Source organism: Aspergillus oryzae, chromosome 5 (assembly GCF_000184455.2).
Source record: "Aspergillus oryzae RIB40 DNA, chromosome 5".
In the NCBI taxonomy this organism is placed as follows: Eukaryota; Fungi; Ascomycota; class Eurotiomycetes; order Eurotiales; family Aspergillaceae; genus Aspergillus; species Aspergillus oryzae.
This window is the reverse complement of record NC_036439.1, coordinates 3,928,207-3,948,342: the sequence shown is the minus strand read 5'-3', so window position 1 is coordinate 3,948,342 and position 20,136 is coordinate 3,928,207. Positions and strand designations below refer to the sequence as shown.

Genomic DNA, 20,136 nt, shown 5'->3' with positions numbered 1-20,136 from the left:
CCTTAGATTGGAATACTCCGGTCGCTCTTCGTCGAAATCTCTTTAGGTCAATTTGAGGAATTTCACACATTCGATCCGTTTTCCCTCAAGACACTCTCGATGTCTATTTTCTAGTATCTTTGGGATGTAACGAAGTTTAGGCAGAGTCTCCACGTAAGCCAGTAGTGAAACTACTAGTGGCCCGCATCAAGAATACGAGAATATCTTTAGCTTAAAAGCGATACTACAGGAGCTAAGCGAATCAAGAAGTCAATCCGAAATTTAAACTTAGAGATAAAGTACTAAACTTCTCGTCAAGCTAGTCTTAATGTGATCCCAAGTGTTTCTACCCGGCTCTAGGGAAAAGAATCTGCGTCAATCCAACCAAATGAAATCAGATTAGCATGTACAGCATATATAATGGTAGTAAGTATATCTTGATACGTAAATCCCATGGGTATCTTTTGTGCACCAAACACCCGTTTCGCCACTGTATTGAAACCTTGCTCAAACCATCGGATGGCAGTGTATTAACCATAAACTCTTCCCAATACCGCAAACTTATGCCTGTGCCCTATACCAGTCCTGATAGAATAAAAAGAGGAAGAAAAGAAAGAAGATCAAGAAAAGCAAGGCCCCCGACAGATACATCCAGCGATACTCCCGCTAACCCAAGAATATATCAAAGATTAATGTAAATAGAAAGAAAATCGACGATAAGGATCATCATAAATCGTCTAACTCAGACGGACAAATGCGCGGTCCGCCAAGGAAATATGGACTAGAAAATGAGCCCCAAAATCCTCACCGAGGTCTAGAATTTTCATTGGTGGCCTGACTGTCATTCGGTGAATTGGTCGGCTGAGGATGTTGTGGTGATTGCAACCGCTCAGGCGCAGACTGATCTAACTCTTGAGTTGGGCGATACCTTTCAGCAACGGAGGGTCTTTCAGGGTCGACGTTTGTATCATAATAAGCGTTATCAGTCGACAGCGGATAAGGATGAGATTCACCAGGTCCCACAAGCGCTGCCGCTTCAGGGTCATAACGTAATTCATAATCGCCATAACCGAATTCTCCTTCGTTGGGCGTTGCCCAAGGCGCAGCTGTGCGAGCCTGTGGTTGTATTACCCTTACCGGTAAGTCAGTGCGATTTGGTCGGGGTCGCTGACCTGGGGATGGCTCAAGAAGACTGGACTCCGTGAACCACTCGGGTGACCATGTGTGCTGGCCGCGACGCCTGGCGGGGATGACCGTAACCGGCAACGGAGTATCAGAACCTTGCCGTCCAGAGCCGGGCCTCGGTTTGCGATTGAGTGCAAATAAACGATTGACCACGGGTCGCGACGACTCCTGCTCGCTAGTCTCCCCGTGGTACAACTCATCTCCATCTCTACTAGGGTCCTCCTGTTCCTCTTCCGCTTGTGCTGAAGCAACTTCCTTAGGTAGAGACGCACGCCTGCGCCTGAAGGGGTTGAGTATAGTCCGCCATCGGTCGTCCACGTTGATAATCTGGGGCGACTCTTCCCTGGTCTGCTCCGCTGAGACGCGCTCATGAGCCGAATTTGATCGATGCTCCTCTACGGCGGTTTCCAGTTCCTTGACGGCAACATCGCCATAGTCGTCGGCTTCATTTTCTTCTTCCATATGCGGCATTGCGACCGGCGGTGTAGGGCTGGAGACAGGATGGTAATGTACATTGTACACGGTGCTGGCAGCGCTCGTGGTGTCCGCCCGGCTGACAGGTGTAACAGCAGCGGGCGGTGGAGTAGGCCGGGCTGCTCCCCGGTGACGGGGGTCATTGGAAATGGCAGGGTTTTGTGCGTCAGCACGAGTCTGCCGGTTACGGCCCCCAGGATGACCAACTCGAGTGCGCAATGGGCGTTGAGTCAACCCCATCATTCCTCCCCATCCTGAAGATGTGCCTGTACCTCCTCCTCTGTCATTCCTATTGTTTTGGCGAGGCCAATCGACTTCTTCAGAAGGGGTCACTTCAAGCATTTCATCGCCATCGAAAATCTCCCTGCCGAGTATACCATCCTTCCTTTCATCTCGTTCTAATGCTTCAATGCGTTCTACCCATTCCCAAACCACAACACTAGCTGCCGCCGATCCAACCCACCTGATGTATGTACCCCAGCCAGCGACCTCCGGCTTTGCGATATCCAGAACGAAAAACACAACTGGTATTAGAACCGCGCATAAGGATAAGAGGGCCACCAGGCAGATATTCCTCATCTTCGGGTGGAAGAACGCGAAACGATGTTTGGATAGCGAGTAGAAGATAACCCATGCCGCATAGAGCAAATTAAGAGCAAGCTCAAAAAGATAACTGAGTGCGGGTATTGCATCTTCATATAATCGAGGCCTTGTAGTGTTGCTCTGGACCAGGAATTTATCCAAAATGCTGAATATCGTGTCCAACACAATCAAGGCGAAACCGGCCCATTTAATCATGACCTTCTCTTTGTGTCGAGGGAAGAGTCGAATCAGGGTTTGGACCTGGGCAAGCCAGAGAAAAGTGCTCGATATGACTCTGATAACGCGAATTTCCATGCCGTCAATGACCTCTGAGGCAAGCGCATCGGCATCAGAGTAGCCGTGTATATACTGGTCCTCGGCCACCTTGAATGAATCGGCAGTCGCAATTGTCAACGATATAGCAACGAGCAGCGCAGCTACTTTCTGCAGCCATGGCCGGCCACCAACTCCCACCACCGAGGAATTGCCGCTATAGGAGCCACTGATCATGCCATGGCGACCTAGGAAATTGGCCCCACCACCAGGGCCACCAACATAAAACGTGCGTGGCGTTATAAGAAGAATAATGACGAGAAGGTAGCTAACTACTGTTGCGCAGCCGATAGCATATAATTGGGGAGTCACCGAGGCGTAAAAGGGGTCACGGGTATCGAGCATTGGAGATGGACCTCTCGACGCGGTCGCCGTACTCGTGCAGACTGGCTCAAAAACGGCATTTTCTGATAGAGCTATCGAGTAAGAGAGATTCAGATAAATGTAACCTAAAATCGTTCACACACGGTCATATTAGCCAGATTTCAAAGACCAGATAACTCAGGCAACCAAATTCTTGCACGGGAGTGACTTCGTGCAGAACCACATCTTCATTTGCAGCATACCTTCACTGGGGAGCACAAATGGAGTACATCCGGGTTGGTAAGTCTTCGTAGAAGACGTTGTCGGTTGTGCCCATATCTGGCGAGGGGCTAGACGAACGTCATCCCCCATGGTCGGACGGTCAACCTGAGCAGATAGACCACGCGGTTGTAGTCACTCATATATGCCACAGGACCATCCGAGTTACTCTCACCATTCCCAGCAGAGGAAGCATCCAAGTTAGCTTTCAAACCTCCATTGGCCCCGCGTGCTCAACCGAGAACTTGAAGAGTAGATGCCGAAAGTCGGATCGGGGAGTGACAAAAAAGGCGCGATGGCAAGGAGCACAAGATTCGAGTACACGAATCCAATCAAAGCTGTATATGCAGATAAATCGAACGAGGCGATGCAAATTGTTGAAACACTAATCGGTTGAGATAGGTGCGAGCGGAGGTCGGGGTCAGAGAGTGGTACATTTTCAATGAGAGTTCACTCCGTAACGCTGAACGCCTTAAGGATCCGCCACTGCGGTCCAGATGTCGGCCATTGGCGTCACCGCCTAACAAAGATGTCGATGATCAACCGACCACGTTCTGCCCGCATTTTGTAGCAAGAACTTTGTTTCTTCGAATCTTTCCGAGTGGAATCTATGTTGCGTCGTCCATCCTCTAAATACAAGTTGTCCGAGGGTTGTATATACACAAAAAGGCCACACTCTCGAACTACAAAAGCCCAATATCACACCGAAGCAAACTGACCGCTATATGCAAGGGAATCATTTCAAACAACGCCAAGACCCCACATGGCTACAAAACTAATGTGAATCGTTATGAATCATTAACTGCAAATCCGGCCGGAAGTCCTGTATAAGACACAAATAGACCTTCAAGGAGTAGAACGCTATACTGGGTATTTAGCGAAGAGGGTGAATGAACACAAATGCCAATAAGTAATGCGTCTCGACGGAGGCCGCCGTCCAGACCAAGTCAGAGCGTTATCATCTCGTCCACGCCTCACGAAAATTGCAATATCAAGGTCATCTCGCTTATCGCGACAAAGGACCGTATGCCATTTGCGGAGGCGCCAAGTACGGTGATACGAGGGTTGCTCCTGTAGCTCTGGCTGCATTCGCACGCTCTTCCTCACGTTTCTTGATCTCTTTTTCGTCCTGTATGAGAGTGCAGCATGTACAACAGGTCGCTCTAACACAGTCCGATGCAATGTCTCCTCGAATCCCATACGCTTTGCGGGTTCGTCTATGTTGAATTGTCGCCATGAGCCCTATAGAAACCGTTAGCATCCAGTAAGCGAGATCTGGAATAGTAGTGCTTACATTGACAACCACACAAGAGAGCCATCGCTGTACATGACCCATTACATGTCTCATGACCTAACATGTTTGTCGGGTCTTCTTTCCTTGACATCTGCGAAAGACGATACTGCGTCTTCCCATACAATACACAAGGACACACCATCCCAAGGCAACAGGTCCAAATACTTGAACAATCGCACATGTCATGACTCCATGTTCCGCCTACTATATGTTGATTAGGGTGCGATACCTGGCCTGGCTGATGGTAGGCCGCAACATCGTCTGCCAATGGTGTGTAGGATGTCCCTGAGGCCGTCGGTGGCCCAGGAAAATAGGGTACCTGTGGAGACTGTAGGGGATTTGTGTCCGGTGCAATAGCCATAGTATGTATCTGGGCTACTTGCGCTGGGGTTTCTGGATAGGTCTTGGTCGGAAGTGGTCCTGGGGAGTTTGGAGGTGGTACGGCATACGAGTAGTCCGGCACAACTGCATCGTGTTGCTGAACCGGTTGAGGCACCGCATCGGCATAAGGGGCAGAGATAGCAGGATGCTCTTCAGGATTCGGTCCACCTAGGTTACCAGGAGCCACCGCTTCTTGCCGCACATACTGTGCCTTCTCATTCAACAGTGGTAGGCGTTGTGGTTGTTCTTGCTCTGCTGCAGCCTGGGCCGGGGCAGTATCAGGATTGGGTACTGTTAATGGTTGCGACGGTGGTATTTCTTGCTGCTGTTGACCATTTCGTATTCCAGAAGCATGCATTTCCAGTGGCGTCTCAATAAAGGAATATCGCTGATTCCCCCCAACGGAGGTATCCAAGCGTAGCTGCCTGTGCATCTTGGCAATGTGTTGTCGGTTACGGGTACCGTTGCGAGGTCCGAGAGCCTTAGTATATAAAATCGGGGTCGGTTTGTGCAAGTCAAATTGTAGAGAGGCTTTGCAAAAATTTCCTGTAATGATTGAAGATTGTGTGGCTAATCACGGTCCCTTCGCGCTCAAGCAGTCTTTCGAAAAGATCTACATCTACATATGGGGTAAACATGTGCAAGCCCCGGATCCTTATCGAACTGGACAGCATCAAAAATTAGTGAGGCTGGGTTAACAGAAGGTAAGGAAAATATTCAAGAAAACAATTAGAAGAAGCGACCATAATGAAGGAGGCAGGCAGTAATTAAGTGTAACCATAAGGTCTTACTTACGGTGGAGAGAAAGCGCTTGCCATTGTGGTGCTGCGGGGAGACGAGTACCAGAAGCTCGAATACAGAATGAGAGGGGCTGTCGTTGCGCCCGACCCCTGCTCGGGTGTGCTTTCGCGCTGCATGCTCTCACGCCAGTAGGGATTATTGTTGGTTTGGCGGTAGTTCGGAACCTGCCGTTGGACTGTCACTGCTTCTCGTCACATCGCCGGCCCCGGCGCATCACGCCTCATGTTCCAATGATATTGGAGGAAATGCATAACTACCTGGTACGCGCAATGTGACTGTTCCGCAGCTTCAACCGGCGCCTATAAGATTTTCTGACCCGGAAGCAGAAAGATTTAGTAGAGTAAATAAGAGAAACAAAGGCAGAACTTGAAACATATAATAACACGGGTCTCTAGAACGCACGTGTTCTGCAACTTCAATTTACCAAATGAATTTCCGACAGGAACCCCAGAACAATTGAGCTTAAATTCTATTATACTATAGAAGGCTATATTTTTACCAATTCTTTTTGATTACATGAAGGAATACTAAAGTGGAGGCCAGAGAAGCCCAGAGATTATCGCAACTTTCATGTGAACATATAAGTAGAGCTCCCCAATGCGTGCTATAGTAGTAAATATCTTTAATTGACTAAGACCGTATATTCAAGACACATATATTGAAGGCCAACTTGGTTTATATTCAACATTATATATATTTTGATTGATAGTTCTCAAATCAGAAATTGTGCTGTGATTGATTCCAATGACATCATCAGTGCGCCCAATACTTTATCCACGTTATCTCCGAGAGATCGTAACAATGTCCACTGGCATCTACCATCACTGGTCCCTAGACGCTATTGCGTCACGGCCAATTTGTAGCTCTGTAACTACGGGAACAGTATAGCAACGGCTTACTTGTTTATGCCCTCTAGCGACGGCTTTAGGTGTTTGTTGAAGTGAACGTTGGATGAAACCTCTCCTCGGGCTAGCAAAAAAACCATTATGAGGCAATGCGAGGTTTGAAGTAGCCATGCTCTTTTCCAGTTGAGCATATCTCGGCATTGAGTCTAGCGGTAAACAGGGGATTTACTTAAGCATATCGAATGCTAACCCGTACAATCTGTCCGCGTTATTATAGGCTATGAGCTAAACACGGCTCAAAGAGAAGTTCGTTGAACTCAATAGGGCTTAATGACTTGGTGTCACCCGCCGAAATTTGCCTTGAAATTCTATGAAGCCAGGTAGATGGGCTTTCAAATGAAGCTCAATATGGTGGGTGTTATTCAACTCTGGTCGAAGTGGAGAATCGCTGGTAGAGGTGACTCCTCCGTATGTATACTTGGGACGGATCAGAGTTCATTGTTTAAATCAAGCACCTAAATCAGCCGCCCATGGAAAATATCCGGCGAGCCAGCCTGAAGTCCGTAGACTAACGAGTCGAATGAGTAACAGGAAATAGGAGCCTTTCGATACTGCAGAGTCAAACTGAGACATATCCGCTTTGCTGAATATGGTAGGGCGATAATCCGAGGTACTATACACAAGGTAGACAAACGAGGAGTTCGTCAATGACGGAGGCTCGCCAATCCAGGCCATGGCACATAACAGAAATAAACCAAATCTGCCACCTTCCTCAAAGCAAGGTTGCTTTTACTTTAAAATTTGGGTATGGTCAGTAGAGTTGACTGATATGAGACTTGAGTTGGCCTCAATAGCGATGTCTTAGTGTATGCAATGTGATTGTTCACTGCTGTCAGCGGGCGCCTGCGGAATCGGCGAGGAGCTTATCGCATAGATGTCAGAGTCGCAGCTTTTAAAATGAGCTCAAGCTTCAACTATGTATCTATCTGTGCATCAGTTACTGCACGAGTATCCCTACTGCATTGGCCCAATTAGTTTACAAAGATCGTTTGTTCTAATGCTATCTAGTTGTTAACTAATCGATGGCTTTTCGAAAGCACTTTGTTTTCTTGCTCGCAGGCTCACCTTCAAGCAATGGAAGATATGGCTGTTCAATGTGGCCTAGAGAGTAGGGCTACCGTTTTGATCCTATTGAGAGCAATTGTTTGGAACAAGAAAGTATTTGTGTTTATTGTTCGTGGTAGAACCACTTCAACGGTATGATAGAACATTAGACACCTGGGCAATAGTTCCGTTGGGTCCTATTTCAATGTAGTTAGCTGATACAAAAGAGAATCCATCAGACTGCAGGTGTCATATCCATTGCCCAAAATGACCAGCTTATAGGTAGCAAATGGGATAATGTATGGTATTGATTCATATATCCATTCGTGCATGTATCTGTCTCTCCAAGAACCATGGCTTGAGTCTGTAGACCTTTATACACCTTTGTGCTTTAAGGTCCCTGACACATCATTTAGGAATTGCTTCCGCTATTTTTCATTTTACTGATAGCCTAATTCACCGGCAAAGCTGGAGATAGTGAACTACTTCCCAAAGCGTGGTTCCCCGAACAATGACTCGAATTCGGGCAGCAAGTGAATGATAGGATCACGTGGAAGGTCTTCGCTCACCTGGAGCGATTCTTTTTACTTTTGGATTTGGTAATGGAAAGCTCAATGACTGGAGGACCAAGACTTTGAGTTTTACTCTCGGAAAACGGTCCGTTAAAGACCAAGAAAAACCGTGTCACCGAGGAAGCCGTCTAGGCGTTGGGTTCTGACAAATATAGTAGGGTTCCCCTTTCTTGGACCTCACGGATGATCATCCATGGGAGTCAGCCATGTCCTACCGAGGCGCGGGTAAACGGCATCGCATTGGTCAATTTCTAGATGTGGTGGTACTCGTTGGAAGCCTTGAAGGTACTCCCTAGGTATAAACACTTGGCATAGCGTTGTGTTGGGAATTCAACCAAGTGGTACTGTCTCAGAGGAAAAGCGGGAGGAACGGGTAAAACTCCGGCTGCAAGGAGGAAGGAATCGACTAGGTATGTTTATTTCCATGGTATATAGATAAGACGGTGAACCCAAGAGTCTCAAAAATGTTGATGCCTTATCATCCGTCTGCCAGAAGGTACCATGGCCAAGCAAGTCGATCACGTTGTTCAATGATTGGCAGGTTGGGGCTGATCCGATCATGTGGATGTGGAGATGAAGTGGAATGGAAGGAATGGAGATGGAATATAACCCCATATCACCGTTACGTTATGGCTAGTAATTGGAATATGTAGATCCTAAGGGGCGGTCCGTTGGAGAATGATGATAATACCCATGAGTATTAGTAGTAGAGAATTTTAGGAGTCTTGTGGGTGACCGAAAATTTGAGTACCGAGACCTAATTGCTACCTATACTTACCCTCGCACGCAAGGTTGTCCAATGGAAACTCCGTGGAACTTTGAGTCTTTTCATTATTTGCCCAAGAGCAAAATTCAATCGAATCCCTCCCCCCTTCAATAGTTAAGTTATACGGGTCATTCTTGAGAACTATTGTTGATTTGACGGGGTCTGCATTCCGAGATCTCCGATTCACTGGAACGACGTTTGGTTCGTCGTCAAGATTTGATTTTCTCTCTATCATATGCAAAGGGATGTATCCATATCATGTATGCAAATCAAATGTTTCACTCCAATTTTCTCGGAGGAAATTGGACACATCATGATGACTGTCGAGCATTGTGGTATCTGAACAATAATACTTCAACATCGCCGTTAAAGCTATTAGCAAGATAGTCTGAGGAGTAGATAGACTAGTAGTCTAGTACTACTATTGGGGCTGGATGATGGCTGGTACTAGTACAGTAATACCCCAGAGAAGTGGCGTATCCACAGAAGTTTCCAATAGCTTGGGTATCCTTACTGCCTCGGACTGGATGGGAATCAAGATTACCCGGAACAGTATGGAACAGATGACCACCCCTTCTGTTTTGGGGGAATGTCCCCATTCTTATTACTACTGCTATCACCGGTGATTGGCTTATCTTTCATTTCCTCAGTCCCAAGTGGGAACAAGATGCTCCTCTTCGGTGACTTCATGATCCCTTTTCTTGTACAGAGTACTTCCAGTTTCATATTCTTCTGCCATCCTTTCGATATCCCCCTATAGTTTAATTTTTTATTTTGTACCAAAAAGTACAGCTTACTTTTCCGTCCTTTGTCTTCGCATTTGTATGCAGTTGAAAGCGATACCAAACCCCGTGATCATTGTTTCTGCATTCCCCCCCTGTTGTTATCTTGACATCGCTGTAAACTCTCTTCTTTTTCTTGTATCTTTTAAGAACGCTGCTATTCCCTTTTCTTCATTAAACTTGTTTTTACTTTTTCTTTTTCTGTTTTTTTCTATTTTATTTTCTTTTTATCCTGGGACCCACTAAAGGCGGTGACGAAGATCCGCGTCATTTCTCGACCAACTGCTTTTCTTCTTTAGTGACTTTACCCTTGCAACTCAACTCTCTTTTACCACTAAGAACACTCCCCCGGTAACTGTTCTTTCTAGTGCTTTACCTCAACATACCGGGCCTTGCTACTCCATCCCTACCTCGTCCAGCGTGCTCTTACTTACCCTCTTAGAAACGACTTGTACTCCGTAGTGCTGCTCGTTTTACCTTACCTTCCCACCCCTCCTCTCCACCTCCCCGAAACCCAATCCTGATTAATTTATACTCAATTCCATACATACCTCCCAAGCATCCCACTCTAAACCTCCCCGATCCGATAACACTTGCGTTGTACCCCCATTACCGATGCCTATCATCTCCGGTGGCTGCGCTTAATTTCCAGCCTGTAAGGTGTCCTTCTTCCAAAACGTGGCTAATGCGGCTTGAGTACGTTTTGTCTTTCCAATAGTGACTCCATTCTCTAACTCGTTGACGCCAGATCCTCACCCCCCTCTACCTGACCTTTTCGTCGTTGCGCGCCTGAGGTGGAAAAAACGCACCAACCATAGCCTGCCCTCTCTGGCCTCAATCTTCAATCCTCCTGTCGTCGTGCACGCCCGACCAATGTCCTCCCCATGTCAAGCCCTCCGTCTGCATCAGAAAATACCTGGTCTCGACCCCTGGTGACACCTGTTGCGTCTGCCCAAAATGATTGCTCTGACGGGCCTGAACGCCGTGATCACAAGCAGCCGCGCCACCACGCCCGGGATCAGCTCCTCCACCATGGCATCCAAAAAGCTCCTTCTCCTTCCCGTGCTGAATCCCCCACCGCTCATCAATGGGCCAAACCGTCGGCCGGCTTCGGTCTAAAAAGGGCCACAACCGTCCCCCACGAAAAGCTCTCCCGCCCTGACCTCTTCCACAGTCCCCAGTTGTCAGAGAGAGATAGCATCTTTGCTACCCATTACCTCCCTTCTGATAACGAACTCAGTAATTCACCGCAGCTTCCGCCCGAAGGAGACACAGACAATGAACTGTCCACGAGTTTGAATCTTGCCGGCGAAAATGCATCCGCTTCTCCTTCTCCAATTCCCTCTTCCAAGGTCCTCCCCCGTCATACTATCGCCAACCTCTCCCACATGGAAGTTGACGTCCACAGAAATCCTTCCTTCCCTCCGTCACTATTGCCGTCTTCTATCCCGGCTCGTCGTTCCCCACTGTTTTCGGTCGGTCCTGATGTAGACCTGGATAGGCAGCACGAGACGGGTCAACGAAGCCCGCAGATCTCGGGCTGGGAGAATTTGCAACCCCTGCGCAAGACGACCACGGATGGTACCGGCATTGAGTCTCCAGAGGAGTCTCCCGTCAACCGCAGTCTGATCTCGTCCTCTCTCAATGATGCGTCTGTTCTACAACACCATTCAGTGGTCCCTTTAGACCATCTGCCTGCGGAGACGCAGCAGGAAACGACGTCATTTCCAAAGCTCGAACAGCCTTCACCGCACGCTGCGCCTGAACTAGGAATTGGGCGCAGCTCGAGCCGTGGTCGTCGTGGCAGAGTAGATCACTCGATCGAGGCAAACCTGACTAACGCAGAGCCGACGTCTCATGTGCGCAGCCGTAAGTCAAGCCATTATCTGGGTCTGTTCAAAGAAAATACTACTTCACCGGATCGTAAAAGAAGGGAGGACCGTGGACGACGGCACGATGACCCTCTAGAGCCATCAGAGAAGCATCAACCTGCTATCCACTCTGAACCTCGTCACCTTCCGGAATTGTCTGAGTCGCAGCCTCAATTGTTGGTGTCCACCGACGATTCTAATCTTCGAAGCTCGAAAAGTTTATCTCATCTGTCAATGGCCAATGCTCCGGTGATCGCCCCGATTCCGGAGGGCGATACATCGCAGCGCACGATGAACGACGATGTAAGGAAGCCTTATAAAACCTTGCCTCGCAGCTTACTTGAGGAGATCCGCAATTTCCATTTAACTCCAGGCGGTGCTCGCGGTACATCGTTTTCCAAAAGCATCCCAACGCAGTTTGCCGAAGGCGGCAGGGACTACTTCTCAAAGGAGGTCCCCGGTCTCTCACCTTCGTCGGATACAGATCGAGAACGGCGCCGTGGCTCTGCGCAATATGAAGACGAAGATGATGAACAAATCTCGTCCGCTGTGTATTATCCCCATGAACGCGTCACTGTTTCTGAAGAGGTTGATCACGTCCAGTCTTATCCGGATGGTCAACATGGTGCAGAGCCATTCGACCCATCGCCCACGAAGAGTAGTCACGTTCTAGTGCCCAAGAGACATAGCGTCTCTGATGAGCAAGAAATCAATCATGTGGATATATCTCTTCGATCTAAGAATGATAGTAGAATTCTGCATGGTGATCTGCAAGACAGACAAGCTCCACAATTAGAAGAGTTGATTGAAAAGCCCCCGAGCGCCACCACCGATCGCGGCAGTGAGTATTCAACTTGCGAATCGGAGTTTGGTTCGGCGGATGAAAGTGGCATGTCTACTCGCGACGAAGAGTCGAGTTTAACTGATGAGGCTGAAATGACACCGACTGCGACACCAACTCAACGTCAACGCCTTCCACGCCGTGGTCGCAAGCACAGTGCAGATGCCCCTTTGGGCGCGGTAGAATTGAAACCTTACCGGCATCAGGTGGGTGGCCATACGACCGTCTTCCGTTTCTCGAGGCGCGCCGTGTGTAAACAGCTCAACAACCGGGAGAATGAATTCTATGAGCGCATTGAACGCAGACACCCGGAGATGCTCATGTTCCTTCCAAGGTATATATTAATACAGCCCTTATCTGGTTTTGAGTCTATCAACGTTAGTCCCTCTGTGGCGCCTTGCTAATCAGTGCTCTTTCTTCAGGTACATCGGTGTGTTGAACGTAACCTTTTCTAAAAACCCGAAGCGTTCCAAGTTAACGTCAGAGGGGAATACTGAGATCTCAAATGGCGAACATGCCACGGGTGAGACAAATGGCGCCCAGCAGACCAATTCACTAACTACCGACGGTTCTCGTCCGTCTGAAACCGTGGATCAGCCACGGATTTTTAGTCAGAAACAAGTCACTGGAATCATTCCTAAGGTGATCCTTGAAAATAACCGGCACATTATCCCGGCCGACTTATTTTCTCGCCCACAACGGCCAAAAACTGCGGACGGTATAACAATGAGCCGAGAGAGATGCGCTCATGGTGTTGCGGCGATGCCTGGTGAACAAAGGTTGAAGAATGGATCTCTGGACGATGCACTCACTTCTCCCAAAAAGCCCAAAATTAGCTGGGGTGCCACGACGGTCAACCGCAAGCTGCAGGAGCAGGTTCTCCGAGAGGTCTTCAGTCCTCCGGCCATTCACCATCACCGGCGTCATGCTCGAGGCCACATCACGTTACCAAGGATGTCCTCGGATAGTGTTACACGCAGGAGGGCTAACTTGTCCGAGGATCACACCGCTAGTAGCCGTCGCAATGCATCCGTACCCAATGAACCACCACGGTCTGCTGCTATAGACATTACGAAGCAAATAGGTGAAGGCCCCGGCTTATCATCGTCAGCATCTACCGCTTTAGACTCGACCCATAACCGCCTTCAACAAATCCGAATAGAAGAGCCCCAGCCACGCTCTAACTCTGTCTCGCGGTCTCGCCGGGTAAGGCGCCGCCATTCCGGAAGTGGTTTGCAAAGACGACGGAGCATGAGCCCGGGAAAGAAAGAAGGCGAACTAATGTTCTTTGAAGATGACGGGTATGGCGGTGATGGAGAGGACGAGATATTCTCCATGGAAGCAGATGCTCAAATGGTGCCATCCGCTCCTCAGAATGTGAAACCACCCAACTTTGCAACCTTGAACCCCGATATAGCTGATGCAGCACAAGCCGAGGATGGCTCTGCTGCTGATATGCCTCCGAAAGATTCCATCCTTGTTCAACCGAAAGAGGACAACCGCTTCCTCCTTCCTTCCAATCCCAAAGAGGCACAGACACGAAAGGATGACCGTGTGCAGTTTTTCTTGCTGTTAGAAGATCTCACTGCTGGCATGAACAAACCTTGTGTTCTCGATCTCAAAATGGGAACACGCCAGTATGGAATCGAAGCTAATGAGAAGAAAAAGAAATCTCAAAGAAGGAAGTGCCAGTCAACAACCTCTCAGCAGCTAGGTGTCCGGCTCTGCGGCATGCAATCTTGGAATGTGAAAAAGCAGGAATATACATTCGAAGACAAGTACTTCGGCAGGGATCTGAAATCAGGGCGTGAATTCCAGGACGCTCTCACCCGGTTCCTCTACGATGGTGTCAGCTATACCAGCGTGGCGAAGAAGATCCCTGTCATCCTTGAAAAATTGTCTAAATTGGAGAATATGATTCGAAAGCTGAAACGGTATCGGCTCTACGCTAGTAGTCTTTTGATCCTTTATGACGGCGAACAATCTTCTCCTGAGAAGGTTTCACAGGCCGACAAGAGTGTTGACAACAAGAGAATTCCATTGCAACGCCGTACCTCTGACGAGGGACACAATAACATTGATGTTCAGCTGAAGATTGTCGACTTTGCAAACTGTGTCACTGGTGAAGATGAGCTTTCCCCGGATGCGCCTTGCCCCCCGCATCATCCGGATGATATCGATCGCGGTTATCTGCGTGGTCTACGGTCCCTCAGAATGTACTTTCAGCGTATCTTGAGGGAGCTCACCCAGGATGAATATATTGAACGAGGAGAGGGCGAGACCATTGCTCTAAGATCCCAGGTGTCTGGCCAAGAGGATTTGTCCGATCGCTATTGGGATGAAGGGGTGATGGAAAGCGATCCAGGCGAAGTCAGCTATTAGTGTTGTTCTCACATCCTACTGTTTTGTTTACCCCGCTCCTGCTGTTGTTACGTATCCCCTGCTTAACTTCTTGGGGTTTCTTCTCTTTTATCTTTGTTTTTGTCTCTTCACCGTTTTATTCAGTCTGTTTCATCTTTCCCAGTTCGGAGTTAGTGGCTTTGCATTCTCTTTCAAGTGAGTCGATCGAAGAATCATTTGAGAACAACGGGAAACGGCGTCAAAATTGCATGGCAATGGACCAGGCGTTATTGTTCCACTTGTTTCTGTTCCTTTCTTCCCTACGCACGTCCAATGATGTTGACGACGTTTTAACGACCCATCCGGGGGATGCGGTGGAGGCGTCTTTCGACAACCGATAATACGATACTGACGATTCATCATGGCACAATGCTCACTTCAGAGCCCTTGTCTATACATGCCTGGAGCATCATAGAAGGTCTTTTGTGCGAGAGCGATTCCATTCTGACGGCGTGTATGAAATTGCCCTTTATCTATTTGTTTATTCTTCCTTTTTTCCTTTTCGTTTTCCCTTTTTTTCTTTTTTGCTCTCTCTAGGTTTTGTTTCTATTTCGGACATGTTTTGTCGATTATACCTCCCGGGAACTTGTCCGATTCCCTGGACCTTTTTCCATGTTGAGTTATGGGGTTGACGTTCCAGAAGTATGTTAATGTACATAAATGGTGGGAGGCTTTAGACAAGAATTTCATAATCATACATGTTTTGTGACCAGGCCCAAGTAGCATCGCAGGTAGCAAGGCAACGCAAGTCAGCCGAGGGAGTTGCCTAAAAGGGGGATATTGACTGACTGATAAGCACGCGTCACGTGCAATCGGCGATAAGCGGTGTAATCGCCAGCAGATGATGCATGACTCTTTCTCCTCATCCCCTTACCTCTCATTCCATAGGTCCGCCTGTCTATCTTGTATCTCGTGTCTGTAGGTGGCTATCTTTCATCTCGAATTTATACTGTATAACTCTTTGGAAATTTCGTTCTCATCAATATGCCCTTTCCTTAAACCTCCCGGTGACGTAGCGGATCTGAACCTCGGAGCTCAGTCAACTGATTCCCCCAGCTGCCTGCTCAATTGCTCACAGGAACAGTGTACTGGACCCTAGCTTGTCCAGCTCGGATAGGCATATATATATTCCTTGAAAGTTTTTTCCGTACGAAAGTCAGTATCTTTAGCTTCTCTCCACTAGCCAGACCGAAGACAAAATGCCCCCATCCAATGGCCGAGACTCCTCTATTGATAAACGAGACTTTGACACAAACCGTCCATTACTGGCTATCTACGACTCTGGTGGAGACACAGAGTGTAGAGATCTACACTCACGACCGGAATCCAGGATCTCCGCACGCCGTTATAGTGACGGTGAAGACGGTCTCTTGAATGATGTTGTTGAAGAAATAGTCGAAAGGGATCGCCGCAGGCTGGCTAAAGAAGTGGTACGGATATGCAGCTTTGCCTTGGGGATAGTAACCTGGTGAGTCCGATATCAAGATCTCGCTACATCCCGCCCTAACTGTCCTTGCTAACAAAATGATGCAGCCTAGGAGCTGGCAGCATCACTGCGTTCTCCCTTTACGGCCCCTTGTTTCTCACCCGTCTTCATTACACTCAACTCCGAGTTAACGCTGTATCGATTGCTGCTGGTGTGTCGATGTATCTACCCGTTTCAATCTTTGGATACCTCTGTGACCGGTATACCCCTTCGCCCCTGGCTTTGTTTTCTGGCACGGTCTTCGGAATAGGCTACCTTTTAGCTGCAATCGTGTACAAGAACGGTCCACCTCCGGATGCAGGTGGAAATGGATACCCTTTTTGGGTGATGGTAGTGGCTTTCGTGTGCGTCGGGACCGCCACAAGCTGCATGTACCTGGCCGCCGTCACGACTTGCGCCAAAAACTTTGGCAGGGGCAAGCACAAAGGAATTATGCTTGCCATACCTATAGCTGCTTTTGGCCTTAGTGGTATGTGGCAGAGTCAAGTGGGTACTTACCTTTTGTATGAACGGTTAGAAGATGGCAGCCATGGCGATGTAGACGTCTTCCGATACTTCATTTTCCTTGCCGCACTGCTTTTTAGTATAGGTGTAATTGGGACTTTTGGATTACGAATTGTGGATGAGGATGAGGAGAAATATATTGATGAGGCAGTCGAAGAACTTGAGAGGAGTGGCCTGTTGGAAGAGAGCGAGTTCTTCCGGTCGAGAAGCGAGGTTAGAGCTGCGTATGGAACATTCTCGCAGTCTGACAATGCAGACGACGAAGAACGAACGCTATCACTGACCCAAACTGAAGAAGAGAGGGAAGCAGCAAGGCTTGAGAAAGAGAGAGAGGAGGAGGAACGTAGGAAGAAAAACTGGCTATTGAATTGGGAAACAAAGGTGTTCCTTAAGGATCATACGATGTGGTGGCTTGCCTTGGGCTTCTTCTTGGTTACTGGACCAGGAGAAGCATACATCAACAACGTAAGTGACATTTCACACATTGCCATTATACAATGATTTGCTGACCTTCCTAGCTGGGTACTGTGGTCGGAGCTCTGGGCCCAGAGTCAAGCTCCTCTAATGCTCCTTCTCCTGCCGGCAAACCATCTACACATGTGACAACTATTGCGCTCACTTCAACAATTGCCCGACTCCTCACAGGATCCCTGTCGGACTTCTTCGCCCCCCCGGCAACGCATCTTTTCCCAACTAACTCAGAAGCCGTGCGTCCCAGCTCACCGTCAGGCTCAAAGCGAGTTACGTTATCTCGATTAACATTCCTCCTCCCATCCGCTGTTCTCCTCTCACTTGGCTATCTTCTCCTCGCATCTCCCTTTCCGGTCCAGCACCCGGAATTGTCCCATATAACCACAGGCCTTATCGGCTTCGGTTACGGGAGCGCGTTCTCCCTCTGCCCCATCATCATCTCCGTTGTCTGGGGTGTTGAGAACTTCGGCACGAACTGGGGTATCGTTGCCATGTTCCCGGCAGCAGGCGCTGCACTGTGGGGCCTCATCTACTCCCGCTTTTACCAAGACGCCACAGATGGAGGCAATGGCTCAACGGACGGCCAGTGCCACGGCTGGAAATGCTTTGGCTACTGGGCCTTGGGATGTGCGCTGAGCGTATGGGTGGCTATTGCCGTATGGAGTGTCGCTTGGAGATCTTGGAAACGCAGGGGCGTTTCTGTTTGAGTTGCGTGTGTTCACTCTTATATAGTTCCATCAGGATGCAGTACCGGATAGAGGCGTACATTGGGTAGTTTATTCTACATGGTTCATTTTCAGGCAGGCAGACAAGGCGAAATTGGCAGCTTAGGTTATGGTATCTATTCTTGAATTCATTATCATTGGTTCCATCCGCATAGTTGAACTATGCGACATATACATGTTCCCGAAATTTTATACATAATACGAGCGTATGGGACGAAATATCCCACCTAACAGATAAGTAAGAAGCCCCAACCCCTCCGAGACACCATATACTCCAATACCCCAGAATAAAGCAAAATAATGACCAATAAAAGATACCAAGATACCATATACAAAGTATCCTCACCAAAATAATCCTACCTACCTACCATATAAACTGTGTTCAAATATCAGTTGCAGATGGATCTAGACCCATAAAGACCTTGTAGAGGCGTTTACTTGCCGCCGGTCCGATACGGGAATCCGTTAGTGCACCGTTTCTATTTGCGGATTTCTGTATGAACAGTTAGCTTGTCTGAACAGGCATGTAGTATTTAGTTTGATATGACTTGAAGTTAAGGTCAGGTAACGTTATAGCATACCTTTACATCCTCCAACATGGCCGGACCATGTCTTCGCATTCCGCGGACTAGATCGACGGCACTTGGGTATTGAGTCGCAATGCCATATGCCATGGACGCCGTGACACGGTTCACTTCCTGGAGCATTTTGATAAAGGTATCGGATTTGTTTTCGCCAGGTTTGACCTGGCCTCCGTCCATGCAGAAGGCGGAGTCATTGCCTTCCATTCTTTCGCGGCGATAGGGGACGGTCGAGAGGTGTTCTGTGAAGTTTTTGATCCATTCGGCTGATTCGGGGGGTGCGTTGGTGTGGTGGATGAGACAGGAGTGCGTGACTTGGAGGGAGAGGAGGGCGTCTTCAATTGTGTCGTCGGATACTGGGGGTGCGGTTTCGGGTTTGTTGACTGTTGTTGTTTTCTTACGGCGGGAAGTGGTGGTGGTGGGTTGGTCTTGGGTTTGGGATTGGGAGTATTGGCGGCGGACTTCAGCTTGGTAGGCTCTGTTTCGGGAGTTGTTCTTCTTGCGCATCCAGGCTGTGAGGCCTTCGATTAGATAGATTGGTTTGCAGTTGGCGTAGGCGGATTTGAGTCGGTGGACGTGGTGGTCGAGGTCGTTTGTGTTGGATGAGGTGTCTATCACCATGTCGACGAACTCTTGCGCAGTTACGAGAACAAGAACGTGTTCTTCTTCGCGGATATGAAGTGCACATGGTTCCCAGTGGCCTAGGGTATCGTTGTACTTAGCCATGACCTTCCGTCGCCATTTCACAACATTAGGAATCTCGCTGTCGAAAAACGTCTGCTCGACCTTGAGCCGTTTCATAAACTCGACCGTCTGATTACCCACGCTCAATCCCTCGAATTCCCTCGCAAGATCGATGATCATCTCCGGCGTGGACTCCTTCTTATCCACCTTCAGCTTATTCACCTCCGCGAGATCGGCCGCAAGTTGTTTCTCCCGCGCTTTCTCCTCCTTGGCCTTCTGCTTCCGCTCCTTCTCTAGCTGTTTCTCCCGCTCGCGCTGCGCCTTCATCGCCTCTCTCTCCCGCGCCTTGGCCTCCTTATCCGCACTCGTAGCCTTCGTAGCCGTCCTCCGTGGCGCCTTAGTCTTCCGAGACGGAACCACTTCCTCCACTTCATCCACCTCCTCTTCCACATCAACACGCCCCCTCCGACCTGACGACACCCCGCCAGAAGACCCGGACTTCGACCGATCAAGACTCGCCAACAAACTCGCCGTCCGACTCGATAACCCAGGCCGCTTATTCGTCGTAGCATCCACCCCAAGCAGCTCATTCAAATCCGACATCGCAATATCATCACTAAACCCCTCGATCTGATCGCGCATGTTGCCCCTACCAGTACCTCCATTCCGAATCACGTTCTTATCCCCATTCCCATTACAACTCACAAGATCATAGTCATCATCATCATCATCAATCGTAATCGTATCCACCCCACACCCTCCCCCCTCCCTCACTACACCTCCCCTAACCCCAGTCTCATTCTCCCTCCCCCGCGCCGAAGAAGTAAAAACAATCGGATCCTCCTCCTCCCTCCCACCCCCACAAGGCCGTATCCCATCCGACGAAGGCAAAA

The 20,136-nt window shown here is 48.8% G+C and overlaps 5 protein-coding genes across 5 annotated transcripts; 2 read left to right on the top strand and 3 right to left on the bottom strand.

Annotated features, from left to right (window-relative positions):
* Positions 1-783: 783 nt before the first annotated feature.
* AO090120000469 (PalH/RIM21 family protein) lies at positions 784-3,228 on the bottom strand (the record flags this gene model as incomplete). Its single annotated transcript, XM_023237748.1, has 2 exons — positions 784-3,002; positions 3,120-3,228. The coding sequence occupies 2 exons, from the start codon at positions 3,226-3,228 to the stop codon at positions 784-786; spliced, it is 2,328 nt and encodes a 775-aa protein (XP_023092544.1).
* Positions 3,229-4,633: 1,405 nt separating this feature from the next.
* Positions 4,634-5,243, bottom strand: AO090120000468 (DUF614 domain protein; the record flags this gene model as incomplete). Its single annotated transcript, XM_023237747.1, has 2 exons — positions 4,634-4,748; positions 4,879-5,243. The coding sequence occupies 2 exons, from the start codon at positions 5,241-5,243 to the stop codon at positions 4,634-4,636; spliced, it is 480 nt and encodes a 159-aa protein (XP_023092543.1).
* Positions 5,244-11,068: 5,825 nt separating this feature from the next.
* AO090120000464 (inositol polyphosphate kinase KCS1) lies at positions 11,069-14,774 on the top strand (the record flags this gene model as incomplete). The annotated part of the gene is made up of 3 exons (XM_023237746.1): positions 11,069-11,549; positions 12,183-12,726; positions 12,815-14,774. 3 exons carry the CDS (start codon positions 11,069-11,071, stop codon positions 14,772-14,774), a joined length of 2,985 nt encoding a protein of 994 aa, XP_023092542.1.
* A 1,217-nt stretch (positions 14,775-15,991) lies between these two features.
* On the top strand, positions 15,992-17,960 carry AO090120000463 (MFS transporter; the record flags this gene model as incomplete). The annotated part of the gene is made up of 3 exons (XM_023237745.1): positions 15,992-16,260; positions 16,326-17,247; positions 17,301-17,960. The coding sequence occupies 3 exons, from the start codon at positions 15,992-15,994 to the stop codon at positions 17,958-17,960; spliced, it is 1,851 nt and encodes a 616-aa protein (XP_023092541.1).
* A 400-nt stretch (positions 17,961-18,360) lies between these two features.
* AO090120000462 (uncharacterized protein) lies at positions 18,361-19,885 on the bottom strand (the record flags this gene model as incomplete). Its single annotated transcript, XM_001824116.3, has 2 exons — positions 18,361-18,471; positions 18,560-19,885. 2 exons carry the CDS (start codon positions 19,883-19,885, stop codon positions 18,361-18,363), a joined length of 1,437 nt encoding a protein of 478 aa, XP_001824168.3.
* Between the last annotated feature and the right edge of the window lie 251 nt (positions 19,886-20,136).